Below are 26153 nucleotides of genomic sequence, written 5' to 3' on the forward strand. Positions count from 1 at the left end.
TCACAGTACTATACAATAGCAATAGGCACTAGTAAGAAATGCGTTTATAGAGTGTTTTAGACTGTTAAAAGCAATATTTAAATCCCCAGGTCTATCTTGATTTGGTTAGATGAATACATTTACATTAACAGTTAACTTTGTGCTTTTGCAGCATTCCCATTGTTAGCAAAAAGCTCTAAATGTTATCAAGGCTGAAAAATGTGAATTAAGTAAAGACATATGAATGTAATGTTTTGGCAGGTAAGCACAAAACCACATATTAAACACTGTTCTGCTTTTTAAACGTGGGTTTTAACTTTCCATGATTTCCACCTAAATGGCAACCACCTGTGGCTACAAAGAAAACACTCAAAAAACCTGAAAATTAAACAGGCATTTGAAAATAGCGCCATTATTAGCACAACTGAAATATCTGACACATACTGTATATGAGTAATAGCCATTTTTGACTTTTACGTATTAGTTAAGTATGGAAACGAATAGATATCATTCCAGATATGTGCAGAAAGCAAAGTGAACGGTTAACAAGTAAATTATAAAGTACATATCAAAAAATGAGCAACAAAAATGCCAGCGAAGATTTAAGTCGATGAGATAAGATAGGATGAGATGAGATGAGAGCCTTTATTAGTCCCAGAGTTAGCTTCAATGTGTGTGATTGTACTGCTGCTGAAAGAAACTCTACTTTTCATTATTAACTGATTATGATGCTACTATTATAATTTCAGCAGCCTTAATAAATCACAATATGTTTAGTAAATATCTTAAAACCACAAAGGCTTTAACATAACATACGGATGCCCATAGGTTTTACGGCTCGATCTTCTGTTTTTAATCGAGACAACAACAACTGTGACTCTGAGGTTTAAATGTAAGTGTGAGAAGAAAGCCGTTTGCTTGATCCCTGAGTCATGTTGTTGATGCTGACAGGTTCATGATTAAGAGACAAGACAAAATAGGACCTTCTACCTGAAGGTTGTGCATTGCGTTACTTCTAAAGTATGTTTTTGTCCTTCCGCATCTTGTATCTTCTCTGATGTCTTCCACCTAACTTATCATCAATATTTGGAGTTTTCCCTCCATTTCTCCTGCTGTTACTGTAGATAGCTTCCCTCCCTCAAAAACCTATCTTCTGTTTAACATTTTCTATATCTTTCTAATTTTTTTCCCCTTTAGAAACGATCCATCCTGTACATCCTTACTTTCTCACTCAAAGAGGACATGAAGTGAGGCAGAGAGAGAAAGCAGGAGCTGCTCACAAGGAGAGCGGAGAGAAAGAGCTAGAGACAGAGCAGATGCATTGGCAGGAGTAGAGCTGAGGCTTTTTTTCCCTCCTTCCTGTCTCTCTTTGTGTGTGTGTGTGTGTGTGTGTGTGTGTGTGTGTGTGTGTGTGTGTGTGTGTGTGTGTGTGTGTCGGCACAGATAAAAAGAAAATGTGATGAAGGTGGGCAAGGACCACCACCGCCTCACAGCAAGCTGCTCATTCCCCAGCCTGATTGCCCGAGCCGTATCCAGCGTGGATGTGGTTGTGCGGCAGGCTAACGGCGCGTAAGCAGGGGGGCTCCATGGCTCTGTGGCAGTGAGAAGAGGAGGAAAGAAGGAGGGAAAAAAGGAGGAGGGGCTGTGGTGAGCTGGTGGGCTTCCTCTGCCTCACAGACACATTTTATTGACTTGCTAATTGGATGAGGCACTCGGAGGAGAGGATGCAGTGACCGAGAGGAGCTGCTCTCCAGAGGAGGCATACATGCAGAAGAAAGCATTGCTTGGGTTGTGGAAATCGGGCTACTTTATCCCTCTTTCTTTTTTTCTTTTTTCTTTTTTTTTTTTTTTAGCTTTTCTCGAGACATAACAACAGATGTTTTTTCAGCATCTCTCAGTGACCCTCGCACTGTGCATACATAATTTTATGCATGACATTGTCGATCGGAGGCTCCAGCTGCCAGACGCTTCGTGACAAGTGAATGATTTCCATTTTGTTGTTCCCCTTTCACCTGTTTTCATCTTCAGTTGGAGCTCTTTTCTGTCAGCCTTGTTTGATGTGCCATTTGATATGAATGGTAATCCGGCGGCAGGATGATTTCTTCGTCAGATCAAATGTGCACGAAGCCGTGAATGGATACTCTTCAGTGGGGAGAGAAAAAAAAGAAGGTATGATATGAGCAAAAGCCGAGACAAATATTGTAGTAGGGTGGCATTATACAGCTAGTATTAATATTAGCCCTATTCAAGAAATGGATCAGTCATGAATGTATAGACTGTTGCATAATTCCAGGCTGAAATCTGAGGCAGGGACACCTACTCTGTGGAAAGATATACCTTATTTAGATCCATCCATGTGTCTCTGTGTCAGATTTGCTCTGAATAAATGAATTTAAGAAGGAAAGCAAGGCAGAGAGGGAGAAGGATTATGAATGAATCAGTGGTAGAGACCAGTAGTAGTGGTGTGCATTGAAGAGGATTAATGGAGGCATTTACAAAAAAAAACAGTCTAGACTTGTTTCACCAGTGGGTCAGCCTTCTGAATATATTCCATAAATTTGCAATTCAAGTGTTCCTCTATTTTTTATTACTGACTTCCTGTTTTTATTAAGGTTTTAAGAGCAAACTTGGACTACTGTCAAGTGCATTAGCCCGACATCAGCCAAAATCTGCCACACATCATTTGATCAGATCTGTATTTGATTTTGTTTTTTCTTCTGGTCTTCAGTCTCATCCTGGTTGCCATGACCGAGGTGTGCAGGTCTTTTGAGGTCAGAGAGCAGGTGTCATTGCACTGAGGTCTGCTGTCCCAATGAGCAAAGCGGCCAACCCACAGAGACGCACCACCTACCTCATATCCCTCACTCTGGTGAAGGTTGAGGCTTTGCCAGAGGATGTAGCAGGAAGCCAGACGGAGGCTCTTCCAGAGGGGGAAGGGAGCCCTAAGAAGGAGGAAGAGGAGGAGAAGGAGGAGCTGAACATTACTCCTGACAGGGAGGAAGAACCTGTGTGTTTGGAAGTGGCAGAAAAAGAAAACACAGAAGTAAAAGAGGAAGTGGAACAGGTGCGGGTCAAGTATGGCAGCCCTAGTGAGAACAGAGGGAAGCCTGAGAGGAGGGATGGACACCAAAAAGACACTGTATCGGTTGGTAAGAGCAAAGACGCTTCTTTTGAACACCCACCTGTCAAGCAAATGGTTAAAGTATACGGAGGAACTACCACAGAGGGAACTGCGCGCAGAGAGGGACCTCGCTCAGATGCCTTGCGCCCTAAGACTGAGCTCTACCGGGAGCCCCCCATGCTCTTCTTAAAGGGTGAAAATGGAGCGGACTTGAGCGGTCGTTCACGTTGCAGCCTCCCCTTTTCTGTCCCATCACAGGTCAGCCCACGTCCTGAAGTCTTGATGAGATCCCACGCAGGAGGTAACTCTGCATGGAGGGAGTTCAGAGAGACCAACACAACAACCTTGTATCACTCTGCAAAGACTTTGGACAGAAGGGATAACCGCTTTGGGGACCAGTCCCCCTTAACAGCAGCTACAACCATGGGGCCTTATAGGGCGTCCTGGGCCGACAGCGATGGCAGGGGGGCGCTCATCCGTCCCGGAGCTCCCGTCAGTGGAGGATATTCAGGCATAATGACCCGGGACAGCCCTCAGGGGGAGAGATTTAAGACAGTTTCCGTTTCCTTATCCGCTACCGACATGTCCAGGGCTCAGAGAAAGCCCACAAGTCGTACCCTGGACAACAGCGACCTACATTGCCTCTCCGAGGACCTGAAGAAGGGAAAGGAGGGACAGGGAGGAACAATCCACCGTGCTCCTCCTCCTCCCCCTCGTGATCGTAAGATGCTCAAGTTCATTAGTGGGATTTTTACCAAAAGTGCAGGCGTGCCAGCCGGCGTCAACACTCCACCTCCGCTGTATCCACCTGTGGAGAGAGGTTCGAGTGAGGAGGAAGGTAAGGCAACCTCATGAATCTACTATCTCTTCATACAAATGCAAATGAAGGCTGTAAACCAGGGGTGTCAAACTCAAATACACAGTGGGCCAAAATTCAAAACTGAAACAAAGTCGCGGGCTAACGTTAATATTTATTGAAATATATTTATTCCTCCAGATATAAGAATGAATCTTTTCTTATGGACTCAAACACGTTTGCTGAAAAACTGAATATGGAACAAGCAAAGCTTAATACTAAACAATATATATATTAGCTGTATAATACCAGTAGGCCAGCTCTAATAGTAATTTGGTATGGCTTCGCGGGCCAAATGTAATTAGTCTGCAGGCCAAATCTGGCCCGCGGGCCAGAGTTTGACACCTATGCTGTAAACAGTAGCACACCAGCACCCCTTTATTTGACAGTCTCACTCTTCTGGACTCTTTTGACAGACCCAGACCTAAATTAACACGTGCTTAAGAATCAGAGTTTGTTGTACATGGCGAACAATATGAATGAGATCTCTGGTGTAAAAGTGGCAACAACAAAAAAATCATTTCAGATATATTTTGTTTCACCCAACAGCAGTCCCTTGGGAGGAAAAAAATTAGCCAATTAAGATGATTAGTTTATTCTGTGTAATTAAGTAGGGTCCCGTATTTATTACCCATGTATATTGCCTTCTCTGGAGTTTGTGTGGAGCTAAACCCCTCAAAAAAACAAAACCGCCCCCTCTTAGTTATGCTCGAATGCGCTCGCTTATTTATTCACACGTTTAATTTATGTGAAGCACTTGGTGAAAGTTCCACGCAGACACAAGTATAGAGGAAAAAAATGCATTATCATTACTTTAGTTTGGCTTAACGATTTGTGTGAAACATCTTCTGTAATTGTTTCCTTTGCATGTTTCTCTGGGGAAATAGAAGACTTGTGTAAATAAAATAAAAAATAAAAAAAGCTAACATGAACATGTGGTACCTTTACAAGTGAGCTTTGTCACTATTGTTGTATTGCATGGTAGGTAACACCCGAAGGGCTAGAAATGTTCCAGTTACTTAAAGCTAATAGGTAACTTTTCCTATTTAGTGAGATCAGATGAAACAATTCCACTTATTCGTGGGCTCTTGGTGTATTTGAGGTTAGTTTTAGGGTGGAATAATAATAAATATGTAGTCATAAACATATGAGGTGATCATGGGAGATAAGATTAGAAATGAGTGCATCAGAGGGGCAGCTCAGGTTGAGCAGTTTGGAGACAAAGTTAGAGAGGAAGGCTGAGATGGTTTTGACATGTGCAGAGGAGGGATAGTGGATAGTGCACTGCACAAAGGATGTTGAATACGGAGCTGCTAGGAGCATGAGGAAAAGAATAAGATCACAGAGAAGATTCGTGGATGCAGTGAAGGGAGGACATGCATAGGGTTGGTGTGACAGAGGAGGATGCTAGGGGTACGGAGATGAAGCAGATTATTCGCTGTGGCGACCTCTAAAGGGAGTAGCTAGAAGAAGAAGAAGAAGAAGAAGAAGAAGAAGCAATCATAATAACATCTGAGGAAATAGCATACCTTTGAGAATTTATAAGAATTACAACGAAAAGCAAATAATGATGTTTTTGTATCTGGACATAGAAAATAAATACCTGAGTGTTTTTCTATGGATGAAGAGTATTTGTTTTTAAGGTTAAGTGGTATATGTCCTTTCAATATTCAATTACTCTTTCACGGCACAAGTGGGAAAAACACAGCTACCGTAATGAACATTATGCAACATTATGCACTCCACACTGTATATAAATGCCACTTGTTTTGCACATATTCAACTCTGTATATTTTATATATTTTATTATTATTATTTTTTATTTATTTATTTTTTTTACTATTTAATTTGTAAAAATGTGTATACACACACACACACACACACACACACACACACACACACACACACGTAGGAAAATATTTAGTATACACATCCAGAAATGCATACACTATTATATATTGTACATATATTTATTAGTTTCAGGTTGGCCATTCTTGTATTTTGCTCGTTTGTGTTGTTGTGTTTGCACATCTCTGTTGCTTGTGGGGCTCGCACACAAGAATTTCACTCGCATGTGCTGTGCCAGTGTGCCTGCACATGTGATGTGACAATAAAAAGTGATTTGATTTGATTTGATTTGATTTGAATTTGTGCTGCTAATAGAAAACTTGCTGTCCAAAAACTGGTAAAAATGAACAATTTTGATAGTCATTGCAACCATTTCACATTTTTATTCGCTGTTCTCTTTGTGTTTAGCGGTTTTGGACCTTAGAAGCAATTTAAATATATCACCTTGTTTTATTGACCAATCATCTATTTAAGATGGTAATAGATGATGAAAACAAGCTTGTTGGTAATCATTAGATTTGCAGTGTAAAAAGTAAATGTCAAGTTAATATCTTAGTTAAAAATAGAAGCTGGATCTGATGTAGGCCTGCAGGATATCTGATGGAGAGGTGATTAGAATATCAGGTCACTGTGAATTTATAAACCTATGGCAAGAGGGGGGAAATTACAGCAAACTTTCTTAGAGAAGGGGAAGAGATTCAAAGAGATTTTTAAAGTAAGAGTGTTTCAAATGTGTACAAGCTGTTCCTCTTTGGTAAAGCTGAGGCCATCACAGCAGTAAATAGCAAAGATGGGGTTTTTTCATGTGAAAATGCTGTCATGTGTCTTGAGTGCTTTGACTCTATGTTTGGGATATCAAACAAACAGAAATGTGTTCAGTGTTCATGATGCAACTCTATCAATTTTTCATTTTTTTTCTTTCTTTAAAAAAAATCTTTGACAGGGTGTGTAGGATTTGGAGTAAGCCCTGAATAATTTGTCGGGAGTAAGTGGGACATGAATAATTAAGGTTTGGGATACACAGAGCTGTGTTCATCGGCGGAGCGAGGGGAGCGGGTCCCCGCCACTTCCTGCTCTGTGCGTGGAGTTAATCAGCCTTCAAATGCAGTCCATTCATTTGTCAGCGTTATGTTGTGTCATGATGAGTCTGTAATTGCAGCTTAAAATGTCAGCGTTCTGCTGGCGGACAAACTCGGTGATTTTGATGCAGAAAATATTGGCCAACACCGGCAGAATGTGAGATGCGCGCAGTTTCGTGTTTTCAGGTGGACATCACGTCTCCATGCCTCTCACACACGTCGCTGTATCCATGAGAGACCGTTTATCGTATAGAGACCCAGGCTTGGATGGAGGCTTCTGGAAAATGGAGTTGCCATGGCAACAGCAAGCCGCGAGAGGTGCTATTTGGTCTGTGGTGTGACGCTCTTGATGGAGGGGAGTGTGGGTGCAGGTGGGGGGGATTGCCCAAAGATGGGGACGAGGGAGAGTGGAGTCGGTTTAAAGTTAGTATCTGTGTCCCCGTGGAACCAGGACGACGCTGCAGCTCGCTCCACCCAGCTCAGCGTGACCTGCCAGCTTCAGAGAGTGCGCGCGCGTGTGTGCGTGTGCAAGAAATGTCTGTGTCATTGTCTCTGGTGAGACAGTTTCCTCATCACTGTACATCTGTAAGCACTATCTATTTTGCCCCCGCTGATGGGGATTTGTGTTGTTCCTTCAGCTTCATATTTGCACATGTGTCCTCTGTGGCTCTGTCTGTCTGTCTGCCCCTCTTTTTCTCTCTTTTTCAATGTCCATTCACCGACATCTTTCTGTCAAAGATAAAACAAAGGAAAATTCAGCCATAAAACCAGATCCAGAGCCTGTTCGCTACAAAGATATGCTTTATTTATAATGCAGCGCATAAAGGCATTTAAAGGGTAAAAGAAAAGCTGCAGATAATAATAAAATTGTAAATGAATTAAAGTTTTTAAAAATCTCTTTGTTTTAAAGAATTCTTTTGGCTGCCAATTCCTCAGCCCATGGGGATATATATATATGTATATATGTATATATGTGTATATAGATAGATAGATAGATAGATAGATAGATAGATAGATAGATAGATAGATAGATAGATAGATAGATAGATAGATAGATAGATAGATAGATAGATAGATAGATAGATAGATAGATCTCACTGGTATAAAGCCTGAAACTAGTTGAGGTTATTATATAATATTCCTGCTGAATCTTGCATTTCTTTCAAGACAAATTTTGCAGCTCAGATTAAGTGACTTGTGATTTATACTTCTGTAGAGTCTGGAAAAGAAATATATCCATCACCTCAGAATTAAATTAAAGGCTGAGCTACAGAGGAACAAAAATAAGAATAAGAATACATTTTAACAGTTGCCTTGGTACTCTACCTCCCACACTAATACTGCTGTCTGTGCTGCTGGTAAAGAGTTTTTATCATGTAATTTGTCCACTCTACAAAATATTATTTCAGCCTGTGACTGTAGGTTACACTGAGTGATAGAATTACACAGTACAGGATTTGGTATTATGATGACAGTTAACCAATGTACTAGGTACATTTGGCCATACTCTCGCCATCATTTATCACCGTGACAGTTTTTAATAATTCTCAGTCATCATAGTTGACTGAGAATTAATGTTCATAATGTTCTGGTGATGTTCATATCGCTAAGAGGCAGTGACAGGAAAGCAACACAAACAGCTGTTTTTGCAGGGTCTAGTCAATCCACAAAGTGTGGTTAATGTAGCAAATATATTGTTAAAAATGCAATGAAAGAAGGTGTGTTGTGTATGAAAGTTTTTCACAGACAGTTCCTTCAGGAATGAAATATAGGATGGGAGGTAAATAGTGACTCAAATAGCCACTGTCATAACCGAGGTATGCAGAAGAGCATCTCAAATCTTGAAGCAGATGGGCTACAGCAGCAGAAGAACACACCTGGTGCCAATCCTGTCAGCTAAAAACAGGGAATTGAGATTATAATTCACAGTGGCTCATCAACATTTTGAACAAAAATAGATGCCTAGTAACTAAGTGAACACATTTTCTGTACAATAACAACGTTAACAGACGGAGGATTTAGTGCGCTCATCTCTAGAGTCCGACGTCTGCCGCAAGTTTAAAATGATGCTGATTATGAGTTAGCTATCATAAAGAGACATTTACTTTCTGTCTCCTCTCCTCCTCTAAACTGATTTCAACAAACTGTGTACACCCAGAGTCAGCCCTCAAGATTGTTTTCATACAAGGAAAATCTCCAGTGCAGTAAATCTGTGTGTTCCTTGAGTCCAGTGTTAGAGGATTACTCAACAAAACATTATTTCGCAGAATGCTGCATGAGCATACGTGTTTCTACAAATAATTCTGAAACACTGTGACTTATATTTGACTCAAATCTTAACCCACTTTAGGTTATTTGACTTTCTTATGCAAACGATCTTCCATCACAAGCCTTTTGAATCAGGTTTCATCTTCTCGATACCACAGAGCACCGAGTGGCATACTCGGTCTTGTTTCAGTTGACACTGACTTCTATAAAATTCATGAAATGAGGGGAACTGCACAGGGAATAAAATGAATTATCTCACTCCAGCTGGCTCATATCTCTTTTCTTTTTCTTCTTTTAGTCTTCGAGGGTGAATAAAAGAATTAATGGCTCGTTAAGGTTGGTTTTGCCAGTTAACCACAGTAAGAGGGAGAAAAGAAGGTGGTTTAACAATGTTAGGGTAAAGTAAAGATACCTGCCATGCTGGCTAACTCGTATAGACTTGCCCATTTGTACACTTGATTTAATTTTCTGGGTGCTCACAGTTGGGGGAGTGACAGCCTCTTTGAGCTCAGAGGGTGGATGGGGGCGCTTGAACATTAATGCTGCTCACTGTGTTGGATCCACAGATAGTTAGGCCAAACCTGGCCAGCAATCATTCTACTGCTAAGTGTTTTTGGGACATTGTGTGTGTTTTAGAAACTCAAGGTTTATTATTATAGTTTTCTGCTTTATCCTGACTCTGAACTGAATCCAGTGACTGTTTTAGACCGTAACAATGCTGGAGACACTTAAAGTCATATTTTTTTTTTTTTTTTTTATTTCAAATGAGGCTAACTAACTGTGGTTTTCACTCATCATCAAAAGCAACTTCATGGTTGCTAAGTCTGCTGTAAAATGTTACCAAGGGTTGAATTGTTGTGTTAAAGGGTTGAGTAGAGCTATTTTGCATAAAAATAGCAAGAATATGTTTAAATATAAATCTATATTTTAAGTCAAATTATTTATTTAGGGGGCAGTACAGTAATGCAGTGGTTAGCATCACCTCACAACAAGAAGGTCTTGGCTTTGAATCCATCGGCCAGCCGAGTGCTCCCTCTGCGTGGAGTCTAAATGTTTTCTCCGAAGACTCCGGCTTCCTCTCGCGATCCAGAATGTTAGGTTTACCAACGACTCTAAATTAGCCATGGGCGTGAATATGAGCGGTACTGGTTGCCTCCATGATCTCTCCATGATAACCGTGTGACATACTGCCAGCCTGTCCACGGTGTACCCTGCCTCTTGCCCGATGACAGCTAGGATAGGCTCCAGCCCCCATGCAACCCTGACTTGGGTAAGATAAAGGTCAGGGGTGGATGAATAATGTATTTATACTAAATCCTACCGAACTGACTCCAGATCAGCACATACACCCCTATAAAAACTATCAACTTAGAATATTGGGCCTGTTTTTAGGCTAGTTTTTATTAGTCACTGGGCTGCCTGCGTCTCACACAAACCCCTCAAAAATGAATGTGAGGAGCAATACCACCCAAAATAGCACATAGACTCAAAGCAGAGGAATACCCAAGTGCTTTATGTCCTATATCACGTTATATATATTTGTTTGTTTTTGTTCCTGTGTTTCAACTCAACTTTTCACCGATGAATCCCGTCTTCCTCTGTTTTTGCTCCGAACGTTTGCCCTCAGTTGTATGCACCAGCAGTCAAGAATGGACGATGAGCCAAACTGTGCAAGAGCTACATCTGGTAAGCAGGAGACTATAGTTTTTACAAATCAGTTTGTGGATTTAATATTGAATTTATCATTTCTCTCTCTGTCTCTGCTCTTCAGGGTGTTTTGGGTGGTCTGTGCAGTGGGAAGTCTGCTCTGGTCCACAGACATTTAACTGGAAGTTACCTCCCACTGGAGAACTCAGAAGGTTGGTTTAACATCTCCACCCATTAAGAGCAGAGCTTTGTGAATTCAGTTCAGATTGATTTGGTTTAACTTATATAGTTGACAACAACAGTCATCTCAACTCTAAAATGTAAGGTAAAGGCTGAACACTATTAAAGTCAGATCTCCGACAAGCGACACCTGAGTCTCCTCCAGCAGATGGATGCTGGCTGTTTCTGATTTAGATGATCCAGGATCATTCTTTTAATCACTTTAATCACAATTTTAGTGCTGTAAATATCAAATGAGTTATTATGTAAAAGCTTTAAAAACATTTGTTTGTTCCAATATTTGCCAGGACGCCAGTATATTAAGGATGTGCTAGTTGATGGTCAGAGCCATCTGCTGATAATCAGAGAAGAGACAGAACTCCCGGATCCTCAGGTGGGTGGAGAATCGAGCTGAACTTGTTTGAGGGCTTATTTTTAATAAGAGTAAGTATTTCTTCCCTCTTGTACTTTTTGACTGCTATTATTTTTCCCTTTTGTTAGTTTGCAAGTTGGGTGGACGCAGTAATCTTGGTCTTCAGTTTGGAAAATGAGGCCAGCTTCCAGGAAGTTTACAAAATCTATCACCAGCTTGCAATCCATCGGCCCGTAACTGAGATCGCTTTCATAGTTGTCGGCACTCAGGGTAAGATGCTCACGCTCAGCATCTGTGCTTCCTTTATAATGAACTCTCGTTGTAGTTGGGTGATTTTTGCTTATTCCAGATAAGATCAGCAGCACCAACCCCAGAGTGATAGATGATGCCAGGGCCAGACAGCTCTGCTCAGACGTGCGGCGCTGCACTTACTATGAAACCTGTGCGACGTACGGCCTCAATGTGAACAGAGTCTTCACGGATGGTATGTACGTCCGTCATATCCAGAACTATATGGTGTGTGGTGCTGTAGAGGATGGACAAATATGAATTTTATTGGGGACTAATGTTTCATTTTTTAATTTAACTTCTGGGTTTGTTTGTTTTTTGCCACAGCTGCTCAGAAGATCATGGCAGCTAAGAAACAAGCTGCCCTACTGGCTTCTTGTAAATCTCTTCCCAATTCTCCCAGCCACTCTGGAGGCTCCACCCCAGTCTCCGGTGTCTTTCCAGGACAGGTAAAACCAGCACCTTACCTGTTGTCCATAAGAAGCAGCTTTTGTTACTCTATTTTCTGTATTTCATTTTGCTGTCAGGCTATTTTTAAAGTGTGCATGCTGTTGTATCAGGCTTAGCTATTTGCTCCTTCTGCTCAATTATCACTTCATCTCCTCCGTCCTCCTCCTGTTCCTGTTTTTTTCCCTCTCTCTCCCTCTCTTTAGGCGAGTAACGGTGGGCAGAGCAGCGACTACTCGTCCTCACTTCCCTCCACTCCTGTGATCAGTCACAAAGAGATTGGCAGAACACTGAGAGGGGAGAAGCAGGACGGTACTACACCTGTCTTGGTCCGTAGCGTCCGAAGACGCACCACGAGATTTGCGGTAAACTTTACTCAGTGCAAGCTCCAATCATGCTTAGAGACCCTTTTGCATTTTTACTGTCAATCTTCTTTCCTCCACTTTTTTTCTTACTCCAAGCCAACCCTTCGGTAGGTTTCCATGTTTAGAAAATGAGCTGTAAACACTTGGCAGGACAAACCAAACCCAATGCAGGAACATACTTGTGGTCTTAAGTTATATAATACAGACAGCTAATTAAGCTGAAGTGACCCTACATTAACTACAGCGTGCTAAATTATCAGCTAACTGTAGGCACAAGCTGCGTCCAGTGATGCAAAATAATTCCAGTAAAATTGTTTTCCTCATCAAAGCTGAAGCACTGACTTCTTCGTTTTTCTGTTTGTGGAATTAAGAAATTCAGGTAACTATGCAGCAAATTATTACTTGACATCGGCTCGGTCACATTGGAAAAGCTTAGTGGTTCAAAATATAATTTTGATGATGCTGAAAGTTTGTTGCATGCTTTAGATAAGTACTGGGCAAAAGTCTTGAGCCATTCCTCATTTCCTTATATTTTGCTTCCAAGTAGCCAGGATTTGTAGCAGTTGCTTTGAGTAATAGTTCTCCAGGGTTTCTGAAGTTTTTCTCAAGGGATTTTCAGAGAAATGTGTTTTTTGTTTGTTTTTTGACACTTTCTTAGTACATATTTTAAACTTATCTTTAGCCACTTTGTTACTAACAAGCTGTTTCAAAAAAGTAATGATCCCAAACACACAATGGATCCCCATCATTCAGAGCCCGGACCTGAACATTATTAAAGTAGTGTGAGCTCAAACTGACAGACAACAAAACAAAAGGCAGCCAACATCCAACGGGGAGCTTTTAATGTCCGTCAAGAAGCCTGGAGAACTATTCCTGAAGACTACTTATAGAAATTAGAAGAAAACTTGCCTAAGAGAGTTTAAACTGTGCTAAAGAATACATATCATGCCATACCATATTTCCATTTATGTTTGTATATCACTGCATCTTTTTCTCATTTTCCACCCTTTATTTTGAAATATAGAGACATGAGGGATGGCTGAACACTTTTCCACATCATTGCAATAATATAGAGCAGAGTAATATAGAGATAGGTGGGGCTAACAGTCAAAGAATATCAACAAATTAAATCCATAGTAAAAAAGAAATTTAACCTCAGTCAAGTTGAATTACAAACACCACTAAGTGCGGCACATTTTCTTACTCTTAAATCCCCCAAATTATTATCTAAAATATACAGAACACTTTCTAAATTAGATGAATCAATATCCCTTCCTACTGCAAAGTGGGAAGCAGATTTATCAGTCAACCTAGACCAAAACTTCTGGTCTCAGATTTGCTTAAAAACCTTTAAATTAATTAAAAATCCCAGTCTGCAATTAATACAATACAAAATACTTCATAGAGTGCACTATACAGGTCATCGGATGTTCAAGATGGGCTTTACATCTTCCAACAACTGCTCACACTGTCAAGGCAATACACCAGACAATTACATCCACGCTCTTTGGTTCTGTCCACCAGTGCAAAAGTTTTGGCACGAGATATGTGAAGACTTATCAAAGTGTCTGAAATGTAACATTCCAACCTCCCCCTTAGTGTGTCTACTGGGCAGCTTAGATAATGTCACTTCAGCAAAGAATATCGCCCATATGGTTTTCACTGCCCTATGCATAGCCAAGAAAACAGTCCTCATGAACTGGAAAAATAAAAATAATCTTAATTCTAACCAATATAGAAATTATCTATTAGATTACATTAGTCTTGATACAGCCTCTGCCACCACATTAGATCAATTGCTCTGGGCCCCTTTTATCAGCTCCATCACCTAGTGGGGGTGGGGGGTCATAGTTTGGTCCCGCCTTCACTGTTGTGATTGGTGAGGGGGTAGGGACAGGCTTAGGGCGTCGGGGGGTTCCCCGGAGGCATCTTCCTTGGGGGGCTCAACCCGGGGTAGCGGTCACGTCCGGTTGGGGGCTCTGTTGGCTCTCAGGTGACTGTTTCCTCGCGGCTGCGTGCAGCGGGGCTAGGGGAGGGTCTGTGCTGACGGACGTGGGTTACTGACCTGGCAACCTGGCTGCCCCTGGGTGGGTCCGGGATGGGCGTGAGGTTCTGGGGGCGCTCCGTCTCTGGGCTGGGGCCCGGGCCGGGCCTCGGGGGCTTGGGTCCTGGTTGGTGTGTTGCCGGGGTTGTGGGCGGGTGGGTGCATGGGGGCCCGGCCCTGGAGCAGGGTGCCGCCGGTGCGTCGAGCCGCCTGGGGGGCTCTTCAACTGGTGGGGGGGATGGTCACATCTTGCAGGAGCTTTCTTCTCTTCAGGAACTCTCTGCAGGAGGGGGAGATACAGGAGAGGTGGAGGAAGATCTCAGCCTGGGCGTTTACCGTCTTATGTAGTCTGGAAGATGTGTGGATGGTGGGGTGGGTGCAGTTTTCTCTGTGGTGGGGTTGGGTGGACTGTCCCGGGCTCTGTGGGGCCGGAGGGCGCTACTGCACTGGGCCCCGGTCTGATGGGCCTGGGCCCCCCTTCCCTGGCGGGTCGCGAAGGGTGGGAGTGCCTACTGGGGTCAGCGGGGGAGCTGGCCCCAGGGAGGGGTTACCTGCCCCTCCCTTCCTTCCCTCCCCATCTCCAGCTGCCTCCCTCTTCCCGCTCCTCCACAACCACCCACACATGCAGGGCCTTGGAGTGGGGGTATGTCACCAGGGTGCAGAGGAGGCTACCCCCCCCCCCCCCCCCCCCCCCCCCCGTCCCCTTCTGGCTGCCTCTGCCTCAATTTTATCCCACAACTTAGACATTCACATTATTCACACTCTCATTACACATACATATAGGATCTTGGGGGTGGGCACAATCACGGAGTCCAAATTACCATCAGGGTGTATACCTCACCCCTGACGTCGTTGCCCACCTCTCAATTTTAAATACACTTAGTCATTGAGGGCTATCAGGAGGGACTATGCGCTTACCTGCTGCTCCTTGGCAGGTAGCTCCATGCCCTCCTGGGTTTTAATTGCACCTTAGAACACACATGCATCAACACTACAATGAGCGGGTGGAGGGAGGTTTGGAGTCTTCTCTCACCCCCATTCTCTGCGCCCTGCTGGAGCGGGAGGGCTAGTAGGAGGAGTTGACCGTCCGACTGCGGTCTGGAGTGTGGGGCCTCCCTGCTGCTGCGGAGTCGGGGTGGTCTGCCTCTCCCCACCGCAGGGAAAAGGGTAACACCACCTGGGTCTGGGTGCAATTCCCCCCTCCAGGGGCAAGGGTACCTAGACCCGGTTTGTAGAGTACGCTTGGGGAGTGTGATCGTGTGTACAGCGTCTCTTTATGTCTGTCTCCACGTTGGTTGAGTGTGGAGTGAGTGCATATGAGAGTATGAGGGTGGGAATGGATGTTTGTGTCTGTGTGTGCCTGTATGTCTGTGTCTATATGTCAGGTTGGGTATCAGACGCCACCTCTCTGGGGACACCTCAGGCCCTCCAAGGTTTGGAGGCCTATCTCCACCCACCACCACTTCCCCTGCCGGTGGCGGACTCCCTCAGGTGTCGGTGTGTTGGTGGTTCTTTGTGTCTGGGGGTGGGCGTCCGGGTACACACCGGCTCACTCCTTGGCGGCCGCTTGTCGGGGCCTGGGGCCTGGGGCTCGCTCGGGCCCCTTTGGAGGTGGGGTGCCCCCGGCCTCTCGGCCTGGGGCTCGGTCACTCAGGCACAGCTGGGGGCCGGCGGAGCTCACGGGCGCGTCACTGCAACTCCCCCTGACTTCTGCTGGGCGAGCCCTCATCTGGGACTCTCCTCAGCTCTTACTGGAACAGTGGCGCGGCTGCCCCTCTGTTGGTCTTCCATGGTCTTTTGTGTTCTGGGAGCCTCTGGATGTCTGGAGTTTTGATCTCCTCCATACCCGCTTCACACCCTGGAGGACGGGGCTGTGGCCCCCCCACACTCCCTAGCAGATCATTACATGGAGAAACCTTTGGAATGCAAGCATGCTGATCCACACAGGTATGCACACATGGGTATTCACAGACGCGGACTAAAGCTTTCTTGGCTGCTGCCTCAAAGCACACTGTGCGCTGTCTATCTTGCGTGCTGCACAATATCGTTTATTATTTAGTAAATATTGATATCTATGACTAGCTAGTTTATTGTGATGGTGCTTTGTTTTCTCTATTATTATGTTACTCTTTGTTGTTTGCTGTCTCCTCTGTTTGTTTTTTTTGTTTGTTTGTTTTTTTTTCTCCATACAGGTGACCCAGGAGTTCTTTTTTTTTTTTCTCTCTCTTCCCCCCCCTTCTCACCGTCTCTTCTCCCCTTTGGTTTTCTTTCTTTCTCTCCCCCTCTCTCTCTCATTCATTCCCCCTGTCCTATTTATTAAAAAAAAAAAAAAAAAAAAAATGACAAAGGATGAACTGAAGCTCTGCCATCACGTAATGTCGCATACTGCTGTTTCTGATGTCATTTAAAAAAATAAAAAAAAAATAAAAAAAAAAACAGTCAAAGACAATACACTGGCAGAGTTCATGTTGTCATGTTCCTGGGTCTGTTGACCCAGCGTTTTAAGTTTTAGTTTATTTGGATGTTGTTTATGTTTAAGTTCATTAGATTAGCGAAGTTCATTTGGTTATTAGACTCCTTGTGTTTTCTTCCCCTGTATTTAAGTTTCCCTCACCCTTTGTGTTTCATGCTGCGTGTCTTATGTTATCAAGTTTGTATTATCATGTCTGTCTCATGTTTCCTGTTTTATTTTGAAGGAGTCGTGTGTTCTTTGTTCATTGTATGTTTCAATATATGTTTCACTTCCCCTGTCCTGTCATTAGGCTCATGTCAGTCAGCTGTTCCTCCATGTGTTCACACTTCCCCTAATCACCTCCTGTGTATTTAAGTCCTCTGTTTTCAGTGTCTCATTGTCAGGTCGTCTGTTGTCCACGCCATGCTTCCCATCCCATCCCATCCCATCCCATCCCATCCCATCCCATCCCATGCCATGCCATGCCATGCCATGCCATGCCATGCCATGCCATGCCATGCCATGCCATGCCATGCCATGCCATGCTTCCAAGTTTCATGTCTAGGTTTTTCTTGTTGTTTGTTTAGTTCTCCCAGTTTAGGTTAATGTTAGTTTTACTTTAGTTTGCCTTGCCCTTTGTTTGTACCTTTTTTACCAGCCATATTAAATGACTTGCTTTTTGTTAACATTCAAGTTTTGTTCCCTGTTCCTTAGAGTCTGCATTTTGGGTCCACTCTTCACAATATATACAGTCTGCCTCCACCAGACTCTGACACATGTACTGTAATATCCATTACAAACATTGCATATTTGTAATGTCTATTATGTCTATAATGTAATTATAATATTATATTCACTTGGGGTTTTGTTGAATGCTGTGAAAATTCAGCCTTATGGGAAAAACAATCTGAAATGTCATTAAAAACCTGCATTAACAAATATTTGCATCACCTTGGAGACCTACTCATCTGGCTGACTCAACATTTGAATCTAATAATTAATGCTTATGTTTAATCACATGGATCATACTGGCTTTTAAGCTGCTAAATGCACCACATATATAGAAATCCTTCACTCATTTTGTCAGTGTTTTTTTACACTGGGCAGGCAGTTTATTCAGAGGATTATCAGAACAGCAGCCTCCTGTGTCTGGGGCTGAAGTTGATTATAGTGAACCAGAAGAGTAAAGCTGTGGGTCAGAAAAGCTAAACAGTGGTCTTGCAGACGCCATACAGATGAGGAAAACTACAGAATTAGGGTGGTAATTCTCTCTGCGTTTATTGCTATAAGTGACCAGAGCTGTAAGCATTTGATTAGACACTTGCATAAAAATACAGATTAATGCAGCTTCATGTAAAGCTACAGACAATTATTCTGAACCAGTTGCTATAAATACACACTTATAAGCCAGCTTTTACAGCCAGCAGAAACTTTCCAGCAGAAGCTCTGGGAAATATAAATTAAAATCAGCAGTAAGCTGCCCATTCCTGCCTGATGCAGTTATTGTCCATCCTTCCCTTCCTTTAGGGCCGGAGAGGCAGCGACTCAAACAGAAGGAGCGCAGACTTTAAGGGCGATCTGGGCAGCGGGCGCTCCATTCCCATCAAACAGGTAGGGCACCGATTTGCACTTGATACAGAAACAAATATGATGTATCAGATGACCCTCAGCAGAGGACATCTCACCAGCAGTCACTTCAGACGTGTGAAGCCAATTTCATCGTGTGGCGTGATGAAGTGCTGTGAGCTCCCATTCTGCCCTGATGAATAGTTAGTGGGTGTTTTTGGCAGCCAGCTTTCATTATGCTGCCGTAATATGTGAAATGAACACTTGAGACATTAGCAATAAATTGACAGTCTTCTGTGTTGTCGCCTCTGTAAGGGCATCTTGCTGAAGCGCAGTGGGAACTCGCTCAACAAAGAGTGGAAGAAGAAGTATGTGACATTGTCCAATGATGGCATACTGTCCTATCACTCCAGTGTCAATGTGAGTCGGCGTGTTAACAGAGCGCTCCAGAGCATTATGCTGCTGAAAGCACGACTGATGTTTGATGGTAATGGCTGATGTCTGGTTTGGCAGGACTACATGCTGAATGCCCCCGGGAAAGAGATGGACCTGCTGCGAGTGACAGTGAAGGTGCCGGGAAAGCGGCCGCCTCGCGCCATCCCTGCCTGCGCCCCCCCAGCTGGGCTTAACGGACGGGTCAAAGACGTTCAAGGAGCTGAGGGTAAAGATGTTCTCTATGGTACACAAAAGAGGGAAAAATCTTTAGACGTCTCACAATAGCTAAACCTTATATACCGTATATTTAAATAAACCTCGTGTAAATTAATTATGTCATCTAAAGTTACTGTGATATTGAACAGATTTTGGTCTGGCTAATCTAAGAAGCTCAAGATTTTAAATCTCCATGCTGGTACTTTTCTCTGTGGAGCTGATAAGATGAAATATTTTACCTGATGACCTTTTTCTATTAGAGACAGTGATAAAAAAAAAAAATGTAGATATGTAGAAAAGAAGGCTGCAGAACTGCTTTGTACGTATTGTTCTTGGTATTTTAAGACGGTTGTAAATGGAGGGGTCAAGCATTTGTGCAAACGGGGGGAAATTGCAGCAGGCTGTGAAACCTCTGCAAGACTACAAAACAGCATCATAAGGAATTTTGCAAGTGCTTTAAGAGTGTGTGGGGAAACTAAATCAGTAATGCATGCAAGTGTCAGAAAGCGTCACTGTTTGTTTTCACATTTAGTGTTTGACTAAATTGCTTTATTATTAAGTATGTGGTTGTTTATATGGTTGCTACTCTTCCTGTAGTCCCAATGAGTGCAAGCAGTCTCCTGCAAGTTGAGGAGATGGAGGGGCTGGGTGGTGCCCTGTTCCTGAGGGGTAACAGAGGTGTGCAGCGATGTCCTTCCACACTATCTAACCACGCTCAAAGCATTGGTGAGTATGGGACTAAAAACATGTAAGACAGTGAAATTTCTGAAATGTAACAAAAACAAAATGTTATTAAAAATGTTTCAAAACTACGAAGACAGCGTGGCTGTGATCTTTGAGCCCTCACTGCATGGGTTCAGCAACACTTCACAGCACACTGTCATTAACGTCGCCTCCACAAATGCAAGAAAAATCTTTACTTTGCAGAGAAAGAAAAACATTCTTTAAAAAAATTAGGAAGGCTGTCACCTTTTCAGGCCACAAGCTCATTTAGGCTAGACTGAGAAAAAGTAGGAAACTATTCTGTGGACCATCCAGTCACAATTTGAAATTATTTTTGGGTGGCATGGTTACTGCATCCTCCCAGCTACAGAGAAGAGGGACCATCCAGCTTGGTATCAGCATACAGTCCAGAAGCCAGCATCCATAAAGGCGTGGCACGATATTTGTGCATTTGGCCTGAAAGACGTACAAAGGGTTTGTTCCCATGCAGATGATGTCATTTTCGGGAAATGTCTTGCTTTTTTTTTCAGCATGACAAAACATTCCTCACCATCTGCAGCTGTGTGGCTCCACAGCAAAAGAGCTCAGGTGCCGCCTGCAGTATTGAAAGCGAATTTAACAATATGAAAAGAAAAACATGACAAATGAGGCCCTGAAATATTGAGCAGCTGAAATAGTATTTTGAGCTAGGATGGGAAAATATTTCTCTTTTAAAACAACAACAACATTTGTTTCACTTAGTTCTCATAAGCCCAGAGTTGATGCAACACAGTGGTAAACATGTCCCTGCACCAACCTTTTAAAAAGGTGTTGCTGATATCAAATTTAAAACGAGCACCTATTAAAAAAAACAACATAGAAAAACTTTAAAATCTCTCAGTTTCAGCATTTGATTTTTTTTTTTTACTATTTCCACCAATTTGTGAATGATTGCATTCTGTGTATAAGTCATACAGTGTCCTGCTTTTTCGGAAACAGGGTTGTAGTAATTTTACGTTTGTTATCCTGTCTGCTCGTTACAAGACTCTGCAGTTGAGGGCATCTCGAGCTCTTCCTCTACCAAAGACGTAGGTTCTGCCTCCCCTGTCACGGACAGAAAAAAGCATCGCAGAAAGAAGAGCATGAATCAGAAAGGAGATGCCACCGCCGGCCAAGCAGATGGTAAATGATTACAAGCTTCAAATATGTTTTCATAGGCACCGATCGGGATGTTTCTAATGATATTTGTAGCTTTACTACACATGACGAAGACTTTGTGTTTTTCGCTGATATTTTCTCTCTTCTCTTATGCAGCTAAGCGCAAAATGTGGAAACTCAAAAGCTTTGGTAGCTTAAGAAACGTAAGCAAGACAGGTAATATAAATCAGCTGCGCTGCCTCCACACATGCCAGGCTATCACATTAAGAGTCAAGCTTCTAATTTAAAATATTGACAATTAATCAATTAAATCCTGCAGATCAGCAGCATAAAACTAAACCTTGCTTATGCACAACTGTGATCCTGAAGTGATGTTAATAACCTACTGCTCAAATTTCTGCATCCAGAAATCATTAAAAAAAAAAAAATCTGAGCTCTGTGTTATTGTCTTTCTTGTCTCAGACGAGGATAACTTTGACTTCCTCGTTGTGTCGAGCACTGGTCAGACGTGGCATTTTGAAGCACAAAGTGTGGAAGAGAGGGACTCCTGGGTCCAAGCCATCGAGAACCAGATCCTGGCCAGCCTGCAGCTGTGTGAAAGCAGCAAAAACAAGGCAAGAAACGACAGGAAAACATTCACTCTCTGACACACAGCAATCTAGTTTTTCATTCATTCATTTTATTGCCAGTGACAAATGGTAAATATTACAGACTTCCTGCAGATAAAAAGCTCCTTGAGAAAAAACAAGAACAGTGATTTTTTTTTTTAAAGATCCACCCTAAGTTGTTGTTTTTTTTCTTTCTGTTACTGTCAGTACAATGACTGCGGTCATTCATCACTTTTTTCTTTGCAGAAATAGATTTAAACAGGAGAGTTCATACAAGTTCATTTATTCTGGTTACTGTTTGCCTCTCACAGGCTCGAAGGAACAGCCAGAGTGATGCAGTGGCTCTGCAGGCGATACGCAATGCAAAGGGCAACAACTTCTGTGTGGACTGTGACGCTCCCAGTAAGTCATGCTTGCCTATTTCATCCCTAATTTGACTGCTCTGTTTGCTTTCACGTTTGGAAGTTTTAATCAGAGCCGAGACCTCTTTTGTTGTTGGTGTAAGAAGCTGCATAGAGCGAGGAGAAAATAATTTGCTGCGGACTTGAACTTCTTTGTGTTCGGACTCTAGAACAAATGTGGACAATCACCGTGGAAAATGGGTATGACCCTCCTCCATCTGACAGTCTGAAAATAGCTTTCCGTGCCTTAGAGCGTTCAAAGCGGGGTACTTTTAACTTTTAAATTGGTATTTAGCATATTTGAAAACAGTCATTCATCCGCATGCTATGAGATAAGACAATGGAGTGTGAATGCAAATATTTTTACTGTATGTGCCTTTGTGTGGTATTTTTCACATCCCACACGTACCACATTTTTCATATGATCTCTGTATTGTTTGAGGGCCAGATAAAGAATTTTGATGACTTATCAGATCTAAATTAAATTTAATGCTGAGGTTTTTTTTATGCTGATTTCTCAGACTCTTCTGTTGTGCACCATGGCCGATCGGGCGCATTTTAGTGGCACGCAGCCAAATGAAATTGGTAGACTGTCAGTTTCAAATGAAGTTAATTTGTTGTGTGCACGCTACCTCTTCAAGATCCGACCTGGGCCAGTCTGAATCTGGGCGCTCTCATATGCATCGAGTGTTCCGGCATCCACAGAAACCTGGGGACTCACCTGTCACGGGTTCGCTCTCTGGCGCTGGATGATTTGCCACGAGAGCTGACGCTGGTTCTCAGTGCTATCGGCAACCACATGGTCAACAGTATATGGGAGGCACGCACAATGGGCCACCGTAAACCAGCACCCGATGCTACACGGTAAGGACAAATCATCTTTATATATATATATATATATATATATATACACAAGTTTTCTTTTTTTACAGTATGGACACATGAGCTGTGCAGCTCTTTCTCTGAGTCCACTGGAAAGTCCAGTGCTGTCATCTGTCAGCTGTAAATGCTGATGACTCACTTGTTTCTCTGTCCTTGTCTAGAGAGGAGCGGGAATCGTGGATAAGAGCCAAATACGAGCAGAAACTGTTTGTGGCGCCGTTGCCTCCTCCTACGAGCGAGGGCCCAGACATCACTCTATCTGGCCGTCTTCTGTTGGCAGTGATGGAGCACAATCTCCCCAAGCTGTTGCTACTTTTGGCCCACTGCACTAAGGAGGACATTAATGCCCCTCTCAGCCTGGCACGCTCCTCCCGGTCGCTCTTAGCTCTGCGGCTGCCCGCTTCCCCCCTGCACGCTGCCTGTCAGCAGGCTGATGTGGTGATGACGCAGCTTCTAATTTGGGTTTGTTTCCCTTTGTCTCTCTTTTTTTTTATCTTACACTGGTCCAGCTACGAAGCAGGTATTCTCAAAAATATATAGGGATGTTGCTGCAGTGGAGGTACTTGGTTAGGTAATGATTATAAATTTCTTCATCACAGCAAACCATTTTGTAGAGCTGTGCAAAAATGGTAAAATTACCTCCTCTGAGTCGTTCACTCAGCAAAGAACAAAAGTGGTCTAAATAGATGACTCAGCAGACAACTGAAGGTGATCTAAATGTCTGAAAGGTACAAAAGCTCTCTTAATCGCACCTTTCTGACATCATTTAGGGCAATCCTGTTCAGGCTTAACTTTTTTCCTACACATTCTAAAACTTCCTTGAAGTGTGGAGGATGGGATTATTACATAATCTAATCCACTTTGCTTTCTTCTCTTTTCCCGCCTGCAGTATGGCTGCGATGTTCGGTATCGGGATGCTCAAGGCCAGACAGCGTTGGCTCTGGCTCACAGCGCTGGCAGCCAAGAGTGTGTCGACATCTTGCTCCAGCACGGATGCCCGAACGAGCCGCCCCCATCCGTCGCCGCGACAGTCGGTTTCGCAGCGGCAGCCACATCCAGCTTCCCTGTTGCCATGACACCAAGCCTGACGGTTGCCACGACACTCAAGATCTCGCACAAGAGCGGCGGCACAAGCTTGAGTTACAGCACCTCCAGAAGAGCAGTGTCATAACCGAAATGTGGTGTGGCATAAAGCCTGTGCGTCAGAGTGTGTTAGAGTATATGTTTGTGTGTGTGAGTTTGTCACTTTACCCTCATAGTGTCATTGCGCGTCCACACAGGCCAGCGGGACTGATGGACATGTTGCCAGATGTTGCACTCGTAGAGCCAGATGAGGTTCTAAAAGGTGTCTGTGTGTGTATCAGGAGTGTAAACTGTGAATCACACAGCCACATGCAATCTGCTTGAACGATTTAACCAAAAAAAAAAGGCAAAGTCTTCTCATTACGCTTTACAAGTGACGGTAAGGTAAAAGGAATACGACATCCTCTGCCTCTGCATTCAGGTTTAAAGGAATGTATTTATCCTGTATGGAGGACTGAAAGTGCCAAAATAAAAATCAGCGCATAAATGACAAAATGTATATAGATGAAATACAATTAAAATTATATTAAAATTAATATAAGCAAAGGTTAATTTATAAAATGTGACAGGCTGATATAGCATCTTCAGTTCTTCAATGATCTCCCTAGGCAGTTTTTTCTGTTGTCAGACTGGCATTTATTAACCAATTGACAAAAAGCTGATCCCACTTTAACTGAGGCAATTGTAGAAATAAATATAAAATAAGGGAAATATACAGAAATAAATAGAAGGGGGATTAGGTTGCAAAGGGAAAAAATGTAAAATAAATAAAATTTAAATTTATTTATTTAAATGTATTCTTACTTTTTTTTATTTTGGCACTTATAGTCCTCCATAGTTATATCAGATTGTATGATTCACGTTTCAGAATGCAGTCAGTGTTCAACTTTATTCTCCACTCCATTAAAAATGGCCTCAAAGAAGCTTATCAGAGTATCTCCAGGCCAGACGTAAAGAGCTGCAATAAATTTTAAGATTTGAGGGGCATCTTGAATTTCTAGCGTTAAAGATCGCAACAGTTTTTCATTTGGACTGTGAATGTGTGTTTATGCTTAACACAGCTGCTAATTCAGCTCATAAACGATGTGTAAGCCGACATGAAAAAGGGAGGGCTGTTTTAGAGATAAACAGAGTACGTGTATAGAAAAGCATTGATAAAATACTATGATTCTAAAAAAAAAAAAAAAGCCTAATTTTCCAGAGTGTTATTGTATGATTTGTACAGTTGGTTATGTGTATAAAAATCCAAGGGTTACTCTGTTCAGAGATTTACTGTACAGCGCCCCGGCCCAGTTATTCTTTGATAACCGCCTGATTAACTCTTTGACATCCAAAACGGGAGGTTTTTATGTTACATTTGTATCGGTGTGTCTGACATAAATAATGTATAGGATGTATGCATTATGACTCCAGCAGTAGCTCATTATCAAGGCGAGTGTAAAACTAGATGTGCAAATGAACAAGTGAAATGCCTTGATTTTGGTCGAATGTAGAGAAAAAAAACAGATAAGTTAACTGTTTTAAAATACTAACATGTTTTTCCAGATAATGCAGTTTTTGGTGGACTGTCAGGGTGTTTTGTTTTTTATTCCTGCTGTGTCTAATAGAAAGGGAAAGTAGGGTTTGCCAGATGCAGATGTAGGCTCTCATCTACAAAACCTGGATTTTGAACGATTCGATATTTGTAAACATGCACCAGAGGAATGTTCCCCGATTTAATAGCTTTTTTTAACGGCATAAAAACATCTCTCCTGCGGTACTGTACGTATAAACTTGTGTTTATCTGAAGGCTCAGCTGACTATACATGTCTGTGATTTAAACATCTTCTTCCATTTGTATTCCATTTGTATTTTTTTACTCATGCAATGATTCACAGAGTATTCATTATTAATACACTAAGGCTACTGCCCAAGCTGTGGTGTTTTTGCTTAGAGTTGTGTGTGTGTGTGTGTGTGTGTGTGTGTGTGTGTGTGTGTGTGTGTGTGTGTGTGTGTGTGTGTGTTCAGATTTGGGTTATTTATTGACTTATTTTGTCCCCTTATTAATAAACAGTATAATTTACACCTTGGAGTTTAGTAGCATTATAAACACTACTAAAATGTTGGGTTGCTTACA

General features: G+C 42.6%; 1 protein-coding gene across 1 annotated transcript; it reads left to right on the top strand.

Moving 5' to 3' along the window:
• Positions 1 to 1421: 1421 nt before the first annotated feature.
• Positions 1422 to 26099, top strand: LOC146574268 (arf-GAP with GTPase, ANK repeat and PH domain-containing protein 1-like). The gene is made up of 20 exons (XM_085273779.1): positions 1422 to 2148; positions 2708 to 3938; positions 10779 to 10837; positions 10923 to 11010; positions 11326 to 11411; positions 11519 to 11660; positions 11740 to 11874; positions 12006 to 12127; positions 12332 to 12490; positions 18514 to 18597; positions 18868 to 18972; positions 19066 to 19213; positions 19801 to 19929; positions 20950 to 21087; positions 21220 to 21279; positions 21526 to 21677; positions 21983 to 22073; positions 22714 to 22936; positions 23116 to 23416; positions 23844 to 26099. Exons 2-20 carry the CDS (start codon positions 2792 to 2794, stop codon positions 24123 to 24125), a joined length of 3651 nt encoding a protein of 1216 aa, XP_085129905.1. The 5' UTR covers positions 1422 to 2148; positions 2708 to 2791; the 3' UTR covers positions 24126 to 26099.
• The last annotated feature ends 54 nt before the right edge of the window (positions 26100 to 26153 follow it).

The sequence above is a fragment of the Mchenga conophoros genome, linkage group LG5, assembly GCF_057382185.1.
Source record: "Mchenga conophoros isolate Kocher_MC1m ecotype Shallow Benthic linkage group LG5, M_conophoros_male_GT1.1, whole genome shotgun sequence".
Classification (NCBI taxonomy): domain Eukaryota; kingdom Metazoa; phylum Chordata; class Actinopteri; order Cichliformes; family Cichlidae; genus Mchenga; species Mchenga conophoros.

Coding starts and splice junctions, on each gene's coding strand:
- LOC146574268 (XM_085273779.1), top strand. CDS start 2,792: ATGAGCAAAGCGGCCAACCCACAGAGACGCACCACCTACCTCATATCC. Junction 3,939..10,778: donor AGGTTCGAGTGAGGAGGAAG/GTAAGGCAACCT, acceptor GTTTGCCCTCAG/TTGTATGCACCAGCAGTCAA. Junction 22,074..22,713: donor TGTGGACTGTGACGCTCCCA/GTAAGTCATGCT, acceptor TACCTCTTCAAG/ATCCGACCTGGGCCAGTCTG.